This window comes from Oncorhynchus masou, chromosome 31 (genome assembly GCF_036934945.1).
Source record: "Oncorhynchus masou masou isolate Uvic2021 chromosome 31, UVic_Omas_1.1, whole genome shotgun sequence".
NCBI classification, from domain to species: domain Eukaryota; kingdom Metazoa; phylum Chordata; class Actinopteri; order Salmoniformes; family Salmonidae; genus Oncorhynchus; species Oncorhynchus masou.
The window spans coordinates 66420339-66435488 of NC_088242.1; the positions used below are offsets into that span (position 1 = coordinate 66420339).

At 41.8% G+C, this 15150-nt stretch overlaps 1 protein-coding gene across 1 annotated transcript in view; it reads left to right on the forward strand.

The window, feature by feature from the left end:
• Positions 1-9320: 9320 nt before the first annotated feature.
• The window catches only part of LOC135524287 (serine/threonine-protein kinase WNK1-like), a 49192-nt gene continuing 43362 nt past the window's right edge, over positions 9321-15150 (forward strand). Inside the window, 3 exon segments of the mRNA XM_064951703.1 lie at positions 9321-9467; positions 12357-12419; positions 13287-14506. Of these exon segments, the coding sequence (XP_064807775.1) occupies positions 13763-14506 (744 nt within the window). The 5' untranslated portion in view covers positions 9321-9467; positions 12357-12419; positions 13287-13762.

A 15150-nucleotide genomic window follows, 5' to 3' on the forward strand; every position in this document is an offset into this window, starting at 1 on the left:
TGTTATTTTGTGTAGCCTATAACTGTTTCACCAGATAGGCCTAAAGTGTTTGAGAACCAATTTTAGGGTTGCAATCACCAAGAGGAGGATGGTATAATGAATTAATTTCCTTTAAAAAAAAAATTGTCAGATGTTTGATACCTGACATAATTCCTCGGTTTGGTTATGAAGCCAGTGGGCATTCTCCTTGGATAGGTCTAGACCTATGCTAGGTAAATCTTATTTGACATTTTTATTTTATTTTTTACTTTCTCTCTCTCCCTCTATCTCTCGGTCATGGTCCTAGATAGGTGGTGTGAGGGGCTGGGCATGGAGCGGACCCTGCAGCTGTATGTTGGGGGCCCAAGTACAGCGTGGCAAACAGGCAGATGGACTGCCTCATGAACTGCTTGTTAGGGCAGGTTAAAATGGCCATCTGAAAAACCATAAAGAGTAAGATAGAGGAGGTGGCCTCAACTGATTCTGAGGCACTGAGGGGATTCTGCTGAGCTAGCCTGTGTTGTACCGGGCTATGGCATGTAATTTAAGGGGACAAAACCGGTGAGGGAGGCCTTCCCAGCTTAAATCGAACAGTAATCTGAGCCGCACGGTAATACTGTTAATATCTATTTTCCATAACATATTCTGAACAAAAATATAAATGTAACATGAAACAATTTCAAATATTTTACCGAGTTACAGTTCATATGAGGAAATCAGTCAATTGAAACGAATACATTAGGCCTTAATCTTTGGATTTCACATGACTGGGAATACAGATATGCATCTGTTGGTCACAATTAGCTTAAAAAATGGGCCTTGCATTGGTCCTCAAGATCTCGTCACGATATATCTGTGCAATTGTGTTTGTTGTCCGTAGCTTATGCCTGCCCATACCATAACCCCATCTCCACCATGGGGCACTCTGTTCACAACATTTACATCAGCAAACTGCTTGCCCACATGACACATACATGTGGTTTGCGGTTGTGAGGCGGGTTGGACATACTGCCAAATTCCCTAAAATGATGTTGGAGATGATTTAAGGTAAATAAATTAACATTAAATTATTTGGCAACAGCTCTGGTGGACATTCCTACAGTCAGCATGCCAATTGCACACTCCCTCAAAACTTGAGACATCTGTGGCATTGCGTTGTGTGACAAAACTGCACATGTTAGAGTGGCCTTTTATTGTCCCCAGCACAAGGTGCACCTGTGTAATGATCATGCTGTTTAATCAGCTTCTTGATATGCCACACCTGTCAGGTGAAGGGATTATCTTGGCAAAGGAAAAATGCTCATTAACGGAGTTAAACAAATGTGTGCACAAAATTTGAGAGAAATAAGCTTTTTATGCATATAGAACATTTCTGGGATCTTTTATTTCAGCTCATGAAACATGGGACCAACACTTTACATGATGCATTTATTTTTTTGTCCACCCGGTGCAAACTCCGCCCACACGGGCAGCAGGTCCAGCTTAATCTAATCCCCTCAGTGGTAGGGTGATTAAATAAATAAAAAAATCCTTAGCAATCTATGCACAATACCCCATAACGACAAAGCAAAAACATTTTTTTTTTAATTTTTGCAAATGTATTAAATATTAAAAACTGAAATACCTTATTTACATAAGTCTTCAGACCCTTTGCTTTGAGAATCGAAATTGAGCACAGGTGCATCCTGTTTCCATTGATCATCCTTAAGATGCTTTTACAACTTGATTGGAGTCCACCTGTGGTAAATTCAATTTATTGGACATGATTTGGAAAGGCAAACACCTGTCTATATAAGGTCTCACAGTTAACAGTGCATGTCAGACCAAAACACAGTGGCCTCCATCATTCTTAAATTGAAGATGTTTGGAACCACCAAGGGCCTTGTTCAGGCAGGTGACCAAGAACCCGATGGTCACTCTGACAGAGCTCTAGAGTTCCTGTGTGGAGATGGGAGAAACAGAAGAACAACCATCTCTGCAGCACTCCACCAATCAGGCCTTTCATGGTAGTGTGGACAGACGGAAGCCACTCCTCAGTAATAAGGCACATGACAGCCCGCTTGGAATTTGCCAAAAGGCACCTAAAGACTAAGACCATGAGAAACAAGAGTCTCTGGTCTGATGACATCAAGAAGGAGTTCCTCTACAGCAGAGGTAACTCTGAGTCTTCGTTTGAACTAGCCAATTGTGTTGTGACAAGGTAGGGGTGATATACAGAAGATAGCCCTATTTGGTAAAAGAGCAAGTCCATATAATGGCAAGAACAGCTCAAATAAGCAAAGAGAAACAACAGTCCATCATTACTTTAAGACATGAAGGTCAGTCAATACAGAACATTTCAAGAACTTTGAACAATTCTTCAAGTGCAGTCGCAAAAAAACCCATCAAGCACTATGATGAAACTGGCTCTCATGAGGACTGCAACAGAAAAGGAAGACCTCTGCTGCAGAGGATAAGTTCATTACAGTTACCAGCCTAAGAAATTGCAGCCCAAATCAATGCTTCACAGAGTTCAAGTAACAGACACATCTCAACATCAACTGTTCAGAGGAGACTGTGTGAATCGGGCCTTCATTGTCAAATTGTGGCAAAGAAACCATTACTAAAGGACACCAATAATAAGAAGAGACTTGCTTGGGCCAAGAAACACAAGTAATGGATATTAGACCGGTGGAAATCTGTCCTTTGGTCTGATGAGCCCAAATTTGAGATTTTTGGTTCCAACGGCGGTCTCTCTGTGAGACGCAGAGTAGGTGAACGGATGATCTCCACATGTGAGATTCCCACCGTGAAGCATGGAGGACGTGGTGTGATGGTGTGGGGGTGTGATGGTCTGTGATTTATTTAGAATTAAAGGCACACTTGACCAGCTTGGTTGCCACAGCATTCTGCAGCGATACTCCATCCCATCTGGTTCGCGCTTAGTGCGACTATCATTTGTTTTTAAACAGGACAATGACCCAACACACCTCCAGGCTGTGTAAGGGCTATTTGACCAAGAAGGAGAGTGGTGGAGTGATGCATCAGATGACCTGGAATCCACAATCACCCGACCTCAACCCAATTGAGATGGTTTGGGATGAGTTGGACCGCAGAGTGAAGGAAAAGCAGTCAACAAGTGCTCAGCATATGTGGGAACTCCTTTAAGTCTGTTGGGAAAGCATTCCAGGTGATGCTGGTTGAGAGAATACCAAAGAGCGTGCAAAGCTGTCATCAAGGCAAAGGGTGGCTACTTTGAAGAAGCTCAAATTTAAAATATTTTTTGATTTGTTTAACACTTTTTTGGTTAACACATATTGAATTATGTAGTATTTCAGTGTCGATGTCTTCACTATTATTCTACAATGTAGAAAATATTTTAAAATAAAGAAAACCCATTGAATGTGTAGGTGTGTCCAATCTTTTGACTGGTACGGTACATGTAGGTAGGTGTAAAGTAACTATGCATAGTTAATAAACAGTGAGTAGCAGAAGAGTAAAAAAAATGGGGGCGGGGTAAATGCAAATAGTTCAGGTAGCCAATTGATTAGCTGTTCAGCAGTCTTATGGCTTGGGGGTAGAAGCTGTTAAGATGCCTTTTGGACCTAGACTTGGCGTTCTTGGTACTGCTTGCCATGTGGTAGCAGAGAGAACAGTCTAGGTTGGCTGGAGACTTTGGCCATTTTTAGGGCCTTACTCTGACACCGTCTGGTATAGAGGTCCTGATGGCAGGAAGCTTGGCCCCAGTGATGTACTGGGCCGAACGCACTACCCTCTGTATTTTTTTAAATATATTTTTAATTGAATCTTTTATTTAACTAGGCAAGTCAGTTAGGAAGAAATTCTTATTTACAATGATGGCCTGTAGCTCCTTGCGGTTGGATGCCGAGCAGTTGCCATACCAGGCGGGGATGCAACCACTCAGGATGCTGTCAATGGTGCAGCTGTCAAACTTTTTGAGGATCCGAGGACCCATGCCAAATCATTTCAGTCTCCTAAGGGGAAATGGGCATTGTGGTGCCCTCTTCACAACTGTCATGGTGTGTTTGGACTATGATAGTTTGTTGGTGATGTGGACCCCAAGGAACTTGAAGCTCTCAACCTGATCCACTATAGCACCACTGAGAACGCACAAGGTGCTATTTCTAAATTGGGTAGTGCACCATCAGTTCCTCTTGTCATGTTAGTCATTGCAGACCTTAGAGAGCTATTTATATCTTGTCATCAACTAGCCCATGTCAGCAAACGTTTTTTTATTTAGGTTGTTCTGCCCATAGATATTGTTGTAATTCTTTTGTCACTCAAATATCAAATGAATACAAATTAGACATGGTATAGAATTGCAAGAAAATGGGCTTCACAGTTGCAACATTTTCTTTGCACCCCATGACAAAATGTGTAGTATTGTAGGAATTAAACATTAAACCTTCAAAATTCTCTCCACCAACGAGGGCTGTTTACAGTTTATGTCATGAACAGTGCTTGTGCCCGTAGATATAGACGTGGAGCGCGCAGGCGGGGTACGGGATGTTCCCCAATGCTGGAAGGGGGACCCCAAATTAAAAAGTTTGGGAACCCCTGTTCTAATGTACATATAAATCATTGGAGGCAACCCAACTGTCTAAAACAGGGTGTCAAACTCAATCACCGCATGGGCCATATTGAAAAAAAACTATGAATTCGTGGGCTAGGCGTAGTCTAGAGAGACAGTTGGCCTGGCATGCGACCTACGAAGTGGCTAGAGGCCCTTATGATAAAAGTGAGGCCTCAAGTCCACTGTTCCTTGAAACAAAAGCGATTGAACTTTCCCTGTAGAATGTCTACTCAAATTCTTGGTATGTTTTGTCCCGTTTTGTCATTGTTGTCTTGCGTGATTTTCTCTTCTACATTATCACGAACGTGTCATGATACATAGATAACGGAACATTATGCATTCTAAAACTCTGCCTACATTTAATTTTCACCTGAAGGGGGTGGTCTTGTTTACTTTTTCATCATCAAATGGTTTACACCGGGTCTTCGTGTTTTTCTGGAGCAGCAGTGGACAGGACAGTAGGCCAATAGTATGGCAGGGACAGCGCCAAATATTTAGCCAAAGATTGTTATAACTAACCCAAGATAGACCAAATCCGGTCGCATCATAGTGGGCAGAACAAGAAAGCAGGTGGGCAGAGCCAAGCACGAGCTAGTGAGATCCTATTGACGCATTCTAGCATTAATTTACATATTTCCTTTATGGCACGCCTACCCCGTTTGCAATTACGCAATATTCCCTTGCACTCCTTCTCGCAATTTTTTAAAACGTTGGCAAAGAGTGAAGTCTACAAAACACAGTCTACTTTGTTTGTTTCCGTTTCTAGTTTTGGAAACAGAAACCTGTTTAATCGATAAGAACATTTGCAGAATGTCAGCTTCATCTTCCCCAACTGCCTGCCACTGGGATTCCTCTCATCACCATATTTGGTAGTTAGTGGAACCGCCAACCGGTTGCTTCAAATTTATACATCTGGTGGAATATCTGGCTCATTGTTATATCTGCATTCTTGGAGTGTGTATGAAAGTGGGCTTGTCAACAGAAGTGGGTGTATTGAAAGCGGATCATCTAATTGGGGAGATTTCTTGCCACTCAAGACCGTTTTGCGTGGCTGATTGCGATGCATGACCAGTTTATTGTTTAACTGTATCATTTTAGCTAAGCCTAACCTTAACCTTTTTCCAAACTTTAACCTCATTCTACTAACCTGCCACGTTAATTATCCAAACCAGCTATACATTTTAGCAAAGCTAACCCCTTTCCTCACCTTAATTTTATTCTCCTAACCTGCTACGGTAGTTCTCCTAACTTGCACTGTAACTTTAGTGTTTATGTGAGGTTGCAGTATTCATTGATGATCACTGGCAAGCCATGGTGCCTACATTTCAGGCCATTGAGTCGAATGACCATAGCTCACACATAGTAGTAGCTTATGTAGCCACAAGCAGGATGAATTCGGAGGAGTGCCCAGTTTTTAACTAGCTAGCAAACTGCTGTCATTAGCGGGAAGGAGGAGGTTCTAGGCCTCGGGTGGCACGAGAGTATGCTGAAGAAAGTGGACTTTGTCGCTTTTATAGCAATGGTGATAAATGGCACTGCACAAATTGAAAAGTGTTCAAGAAAGATTGACATCATTGTTTCTGCAGCTGAACTACACTGAACAAAAATATAAACATAACAGGTTTCATGAGCTGAAATAAATGATCCCAGAAATGTTCCATAGGGATGGTGGCAGGTTACCTCCAGACGTATCGCTTGGCATTCAGGCCAAAGATTTCAATGTTGGTTTCATCAGACCAGTGAATCTTATTTCTCATGGTCTTAGTTGTCTTTAGCTGCCTTTTGGCAAATTCCAAGTGGGCTGTCATGTTTCTTTTACTGAGGAGTGGCTTCCATCTGGCCATTCTACCATAAAGGCCTGATTGGTGGAGTGCCGCAGAGATGGTTGTCCTTCTGGAAGGTTCTCCAATCTCCACAGAGGAACTCTAGAGCTCTGTCAGAGTGACCATCGGGTTCTTGGTCACCTTCCTGAACAAGGCCCTTCTTCCCCAATTGCCCAGTTTGGGTAGGTGGCCAGCTCTAGGAAGAGTCTTGGTGGTTCCAACATTCTCCCATTTAAGAATGATGGAGGCTACTGTGTTCTTGGGGATCTTCAATGCTGCAGACATTTTTTGGTACTCTTCCCCAGATCTGTGCCTCGACACAATCCTGTCTTGGAGCTCTAGAGACAATTCCTTCGACCTCATGGCTTGGTTTTTGCTCCAACATGCACTGTCAACTGTGAGACCTTATATAGACAGGTGTGTGCCTTTACAAATAATGTCCAATCAATTGAATTTACCACAGGTGTACTCCAATCAAGTTGTAAAAACATCTCAAGGATGATCAACGGAAAAAGGATGCACCTGAGCTCAATTTCGATTCTCATAGCAAAGGGTCTGAATACTTATGTAAATAAGGTATTTCAGTTTTTTATTTTTAATACATTTGCAAAAAAAACTGTATTCTCTTTGTCATTATGAGGTATTGTGCATAGATTGCTGAGGATATTTTTTTAAAATACATTTTAAAATAAGGCTATAAGGTAACAAAATGTAGAAAAAGTCAAGGGGTCGGATTAATTTCCAAACTTCAGAAAGTTTTCATACCTGAATTAAAAATGGATTAAATGTACTCTATTTTTTTCTCATCTATCTACACATACTAGGTCCTTGCCAAGGAGAGGATTGGTGGCCTTCTAAACACAGAAAGGCAGCGTTGATTCTTCTTCTTTGGGTTTATTGGAGAACTACACGCAAAAATGTGTATTGTCACCACCAACAGGTGTGAAAAATTCACTAAAGAAAAGTCAATTCCACTGTCTACAGGAAAAATCAAATTAACATTATTCCACACAAACTACAAAAAAATGAGAAAAAAAACGATATATATATTTATTCCCGCTCCTTCAGTCATTTGAAACCTAAAATCCCCTGCTCAGGCTCGACAGGGTGGGACCACATGAGTCAGTACCAATGATGTACAGTGGCTTCAGAAAGTATTCAGACCCCTTGACTTTTTACACATTTTGTTGTGTTACACCCTGCATTTAAAATGAAATCAATTTTGGTTGATGGGTGACAGTGAAAACATGTTTTTGCAAATGTATTGAAAATGAAATGTATTTTTTAGATAACTAGAAATATAAAATGTACATACAATACTTTGTGGAAGCAACTTTGGCAGTGATTACAGCTGCGAGTTTTTATGGGTAAGTCTGTCTCTAAGAGCGTTCCTCACTTGGATTGTTTTGCCTACTTCATTCCATTTATTTGTTATCCTGAAAACTCCTCAGTCCTTAACAATTACAAGCATACCCATAACGTGATGCAGCCAACACTATGCTTGAAAATATGGAGAGTGGTACTAATGTGTTGTAATGGATTTGCCCCAATCATTACACTTTGTTTTCAGGACAAAAAGTTCCTTTCCACATTTTTTTGCAGTATTACTTTAATGCCTTGTTGCAAACAGGATGCATGTTTTGGAATATTTGTATTCTTTACAGGCTTCCTTTTCACTCTGTCAATTAGGTTAGAATTGAGGAATAACTACAGAGTTGTTGATCAATCCCCAATTGTTTTTAACCCATCTACCAATAGGTGCCCTTCTTTGTGAGGCATTGGAAAACTTCCCTGGTCTTTATGGTTGAATCTGTGTTTGAAATGTACTGCTCGACTGAGGGACCTTACAGATACAGTGCCTTGCGAAAGTATTCGGCACCCTTGAACTTTGCGACCTTTTGCCACATTTCAGGCTTCAAACATAAAGATATAAAACTGTATTTTTTTGTGAAGAATCAACAACAAGTGGGACACAATCATGGAGTGGAACGACATTTATTGGATATTTCAAACTTTTTTAACAAATCAAAAACTGAAAAATTGTGTTTGCAAAATGATTCAGCCCCTTTACTTTCAGTGCAGCAAACTCTCTCCAGAAGTTCAGTGAGGATCTCTGAATGATCCAATGTTGACCTAAATGAGTTTTATATCTTTATGTTCGAAGCCTGAAATGTGGCAAAAGGTCGCAAAGTTCAAGGGGGCCGAATACTTTCGCAAGGCACTGTAATTGCATGTGTGGGGTACAGAGATGAGGTAGTCACTAAAAAAACATTTTAAACACTATTATTGCACACAGTCCAATCAGCTGATTATGTGACTTGCTAAGCACATATTTACTCCTGAATGTATTTTGGCATGCCAGAACAAAGGGGTTGAATAGTTATTGACAAAAGACATTTCAGCTTTTTATGAATTCGTAAAAGAAACATAATTCCACTTTGACATTATGGGGTATTGTGTGTGTATGGGCCAGTGACAATAAAAAATATATATATATTTTTAAATTTAAGCTGTATCACAACAAAATGTGGAAAAAGTCAAAGGGTCTGAATACTTTCTGAAGGCACCGTACATATTATACTGTAAATACACTGTAAATATTCCCGCTCCTTCAGTCATTTGAAACCTCAAATCCCCTGCTCAGGCTCGACAGGATGGGACCACACGAGTCAGTACCAATGATGAACAGTGTCTTTAGAAACTATTCAGACCATTTGACTTTTCCACATTTTGTTATGATACAGCTTACATTTAAAATGAAATCCATTTTTTTTTTAAAGTCACTGGCCCACACACACACACCGTTTTTGTTTCGTAGTTTGTGTGGAATAATGTTAATTTGATCTTTCCTGGAGACAGTGGAATTTACGTTTCTTTAGTGAATTTTTCACCCCTGTCCAGTTGGTGGTGACAATGTACATTTTTTCGTGTAGTTCGCCAATAAACCCAAAGAAGAAGAATCAACGCTGCCTGTTTGTGTTTGGAAGGCTCCAACCGGCTCCTTTGGCAAGGACCTTCTTGGGTAAACAAATGTCTCGGAGTTTTCTCACAGCTTGATGGCTACTTATGGATGGAAACTTGACCACACAACGGTAAATGAAACGACAGATTAACGTATTTCTATTAGTATTAGCATTCTATGAGCGGGAGAGAAATCGCAGTTTTGGCAACGCGGAACTGTCCTTCGATGTTCTATGCGGAGATGGGCTAACAAAGAACTCTCGCTCCAGCTAGCCAACGCGAATCAGACAAGATTTCAAACAGTCAAGTGCCAAATCTCATCTTCGTTTTTTGTCTTTGTATTATTATTATTATTATTGTTGTTTTGTGTTAGTTATCGTTTCGATTTCACGATAATGTAATTTGACAAACGTTAATCAATTGTTATTTTATCAAGTTGGGGTAGCTCACTTAAGTTGCTAGTCGCCATCGTAACTCGGTAACTTAAAGTAGTTAGCTAACGATGAGATATTTCCAAAGACAGTACTGTTTGAAGGTAGGCTAACTGCTTCTCCGACCACACTAGTTGGCTATACCATGGGGACCTTGGCTACCTTAGCTCATGCGTAGAAACACGTCGTCGGGTCTAACGGTCGTCTCGCGCCGAACTGCGCATGTGCAGTCTGTCAACTCAAAGGCACTCCTGTGATATAAAGTTATTTTTTTACGAAAATGAAAACGTGCCAGTTGGTGAGTTTCACGAGGTTGGAGTAATAAGATGTTAAACCACTTAAGAAATTTGCTTCAATCTAGGTTGCGCCTTTAGATTTTGAGAAAATTAACAACCAAGTAAGAATTGTTCACTTCTCTGGTTTGATTGGTCTGTTTCTCATCCCGGAGGTCTTGCAATGTTGCGGCTTTGGGTTTAGAAACTTTTTATATTTCTATCACTCATTTTTAGGTAAGTTAATAATACTAGCTAGCTAACTGCGCAGTCGCCATGGAATGATGTGGAGCTAACTAACTAGTAGCTAACGTTTGTCGAAAGACTATACAGAAAAATAAATAAAAAGACGATAGATTTATTTTTTTAACGTTTTTTTTCTTTGTATCTTCTTCTACCAAATCGATTGTGTTATAGTCTCCTACATTCAATTTAAATTTCCACAAACTTCAAAGTGTTTCCTTTCAAATGGTACCAAGAATATACATATTCTTGCTTCAGAGCCTGAGCACAGGCAGTTAGATTTGAGTATGTCATTTTAGGGGAAAATAGAGAGAAAGTTAGGGGAAAACTGTTAATCCAATATAAATCCTCAATCACAGTTGTAACATCTTTGATTGCAGGCGACGTTGGCTTGCTAAATTCCTATATAAATAGGTGTAACTGTCGTCTCGGCCGAACTGCGCATGTGTAGGCCGTAAAATCAAAGGCACTCCTTTAATATCAAGTTGCTTTTAGGGAAATTAAATCATTTCACTTTCACGAGGTTGGGAATAACAACGTGTTCAACTAGTTATGACGTTAGCTATAATCAAGGTTGTTACTTTAGAGTTCGAGAAAATGAACAGCTAAGAAGTAATCTTTAACCTCTGATTTATCAAACTCTGAACCCAAAAAGATCCCAGAAAAAGTGAGCATTTCTCCTTTGCCAAAATCCACTTGTCCACTTGTCAGGTGTGGTGTAACAGTATAACTTTAGACCGTCCCATCGCCGGGCGCGAACCAGGGACCCTCTGCACAAAACAACAGTCACCCACGAAGCATCGTTACCCATCGCTCCACAAAAGCCGCGGCCCTTGCAGAGCAAGGGGAACCACTACTTCAAGGTCTCAGGGCAAGTGACGTCACCGATTGAAGCGCTATTTAGCGCGCACCACCACTAACTAGCTAGCCGATTCACATCCGTTACAGTGGCACATCAAGAAGCCGATTAAACAGCATGATCACAGGTGCATGTTGTGCTGGGGACAACTAAAGACTAAAATGTCCAGTTTTGTCACACAACACAATGCCACATATGTTTCAAGCGTGTGCAATTGGCATGCTGACTGCAGGAATGTCCACCAGAGCTGTTACCAGAGAATTTAATGTTAATTTTCTACCATAAGCCACCTCCCACGTAATTTGAGAATTTGGCAGTATGTTCAAACGCCTCACAACTGCAAACCAGGTGTGTGGGTGAGCGGTTTGCTGATGTCAACGTTGTGGACAGAATACCCCATGGTGGCGGTAGGGTTATGGTATGGGCAGCCATAAGCTACGGACAACCAACATAATTGCATTTTATCAATGGCAATTTGAGTGCACAGAGATCCAGAGCCCCATTGTCTTGACATTCATCCCCCACCATCACCTCATGCATGATAATGCACAACCCCATGTTGCAAGGATCTGTATACAATTCCTGGAAGCTGAAAATGTCCCAGTTCTTCCATTGCCTGTGTACTCAGCAGACATGTCACACTGTTGCGCATGTTTGGGATGCTCTGGATCAACGTGTACAACAGTGTGTTCCAGTTCCCGGCAATATCCAGCGACTTCGCATAGCCATTGAAGAGGAGTGGAACAACATTCCACAGGCCACAATCAACAGCCGATACTGACTGGTTTTCTGATCCACTGACTGGTTTTCTGTTGGTCACAAGGTATGTGACCAACAGATGCATGTCTTTATTCCCAGTCATGTGAAATCCATAGATTTGGGCCTAATGAATTCATTTCAATTGACCAATTTTCTGTATATGAACTGTAACTCTTTGAAATTGTTGCATTTATATTTTTGTTGTGTGTGAGTCGACTGCATATATATATATATATATATACAAAATAACTGATTAAATATTGAATATGGCATTTAATGGAAATGTATTGAATAACACATTCATATATGACAAAACAAAGTAAATAAATAATAAGGAACAAGGTTTTGAAGTGAGATCTACATCTGAGAGGGAAAAGAACTTAGAAAAAATAAATGTACACCCATGTTTGGTCATATTATTTTTGGCACATTTTATCCCCTATTCATGTTTTACAGCCCGGTACTTACTCCCCTGAAGATTGTGTGCGTCTTAGAGCAGAACAACCGACACCTTTGTTTGTGAGTCTCCCCTTTCGATATTGGTGTGTAACTCTGACGGTTCGGTCTGGACATTCGGTTTTGTGAGATGACCTCCTCAAAATGACAAAGTCAGTGATAGAGTTGAGACGATTGTTGTCGTACAGCCAAGCTACCGACACTGTCACATATTAGTTTGTAGCTCAGACGGTTCGGGTTTTACAGACGGTTTCGAGACAATTTTCTTGTCTGGATCCTCGTGTAGAAAAAGGCCACTTTCACAAGCTCCCATGTTATGGAATAGGCGTAAACTTTATATCGGCGGAAAGAGGGCCTTGAGTTGCAGCCACGACAACAAACAGTAAGTCTCTAGCATAAACACACAGGGAGCTATTCAAAATGACGTCACTTTGTGAGGCACAGGTGTGTCAATCGACTCTAGGGGGTTTAATCAATGTGGTTTAGACCCATAACAGTGTGACATATCTAGGACAGAGGGTTGCATAAAACCTTGTAGTGTTTCAAAGCTGCTTTTGGTTTGGCGTTGAATGCAGTCGACTACAACGTTCAAGCCAATGAAGCTACAGTCGTATTATGTGTAAATATTGTGATATTTAGTTACCGAGTTGAATCACTGTTACTCTGCTGTGTACTGTAAAGCTTGAGATAACTGTCTGCCACTTGACCACCACAACAAGGTAGCTACAGATGTTCACTCTAATGTACTGCTTCTTAACAACTTTTTTTAAACAGACATTCCTCAAACCTCTTTGCACTCATTGTGGGAGTTTGGCCTGATAAGTCAGGAATTCTAGATTTTCTGACCAAACCCTCAACTCGCCAGTTTTCCTTTCCCCCCTGGATTTTGTTATGCTGATCTCATCTCTCCCTGCTTCTTTCCCCCTGCAGTGACACTTGATCTCAGCTGGCAGTGTGTGGCCTGTCGTTGCCTGCAGTGAAGCTCAGTGCCTGGAGCAGAGTCTAGCTCTTTCCCCCACCCTGGTGGCTCCTTATGATGGATTGCGGTTGTACCTGGTTTCTTGCAGCATGGATGGTGTGTATCTAAAGGGTCTTGTGTATCAGCATCAGCTTTTCCTGTTCCGTGACGGTGTTCTGTTCATTTCCATCTACAAAAGAACACCCTCCATCCAGACGCGGAGCCCTGTATACCTGCAGACTGTTTTAAAGCAACAGGCACACAGCTAGGAATAGGAGAGGGGAGATCTGCAAAACAAGCTCCTGTTTAGTGGCAGTCTGATTTAAAAATAAAAACCTTTTTTTTTCGACCAGATAGATTTGTTTAATTCCAAAACCCGTATGGAGGAAGTTTGACTTCCCTTTTCTCTGTTGTATCGTATCCGCTCACTCTCACGTTGGGTGGTGGGATGTCGGAAGAGCCCAACGACAAGATGGTGAAGTTCCTGGCTCCCCTTTCCAAGAGTGGTAATGGCAACGTAAACAACGGATCTGGCTCGGACTCACTTGTTGGTGAAAGGGTGGCAGTGGAGGTGAGGCACCGCCACCACACCATGGAGCGCGATCGCTGCACCGCCGAATATCGACCATTCTTCCGCCGCAGCGTCATCAGCGACTCTAATGCCACCGCCCTTGACCTCCCATTACCCAGTACAATCCCTATCTTCGCGCCCATTGTACCCCCCGTGCAAGATGTGTCCCATCCTGCCGGTCCACCCCCCACCTCAAGACCTGCACCCCGTGTGACTGTGACGGAGAGTGAAGGAGGAGAAGTGAAGGTAGATGTGTCTGTAGAGCAGGAGGCTGCCGTAGTACAAGATATCTGTGATAGGGAAGCAGTAGTGACTCAGCCAGCATACAGTCTAGCTGCCCAACCGCCAAGCCATACGACAGAACCTGGGATTGGCGGTGAAGTGAAAGAGAGGGAAGAGGGGGAGGAAGAGAAGGAGAAAGCCCGGGCGGAGGCTGAACAGAGAGAGGCGGAGAAAAAGGTGCAGGATGACATCGAGGAAGCAGAGACGAAAGCGGTAGGAACGTCGCCGGATGGGCGTTTCCTGAAGTTTGACATTGAGATTGGACGTGGTTCCTTCAAGACTGTCTACAAGGGCCTGGACACAGAGACCACAGTGGAGGTGGCATGGTGTGAGCTGCAGGTAAGAGCATGGGCCTTTTAATTTTTAATTGATTTTACCTTTATTTAACTAGGCCTTTCGTTTACTGGCCCAACACTAACTACTAGGCTACCTGCATCTCAATACTATCTATTTAATAAACGTGTATCCTCAAATCCCTCTCTTCATGACTACTGAGGTCTAGGCCCATAAGTCTACCTACCTATCTTTCCTTCCTGTGACTGTGGTACTGTCATGCGGTCTGAGTCACAGTCAGGGCATTTGGACAAACTGTGTGTCACCGGTGACACACCCTCAGGTGTTTTAAATCAGTCACAGTCATCCCAGCGTGTCCCTTCGCATTGCCGTGTTCTGGTGATGCAACTTTACGTGCACTGATATCATAGGCTAATTTATTAAGGGGTAATTCACCAACTGAGTAAGTGGAAACTAAAAAAACATGAGCTAGATTGCCAACTCTAAATATTATACCCACTGCTAGTAGCCGTCTATTAATAAATGTAATATCCTAAAAAACATTGCAGTTGTAGCCTACCGCCCAATGAGGCCTATGCAATGGCCAATGCGCGTGCTGTATCTCAAAGCCGTATCAAATATCTGTTGTAAAATTGTTGCTAATAATCCTCCTGATATTAGTTTAGTACACGAGTGCAATGTCTCTTTTG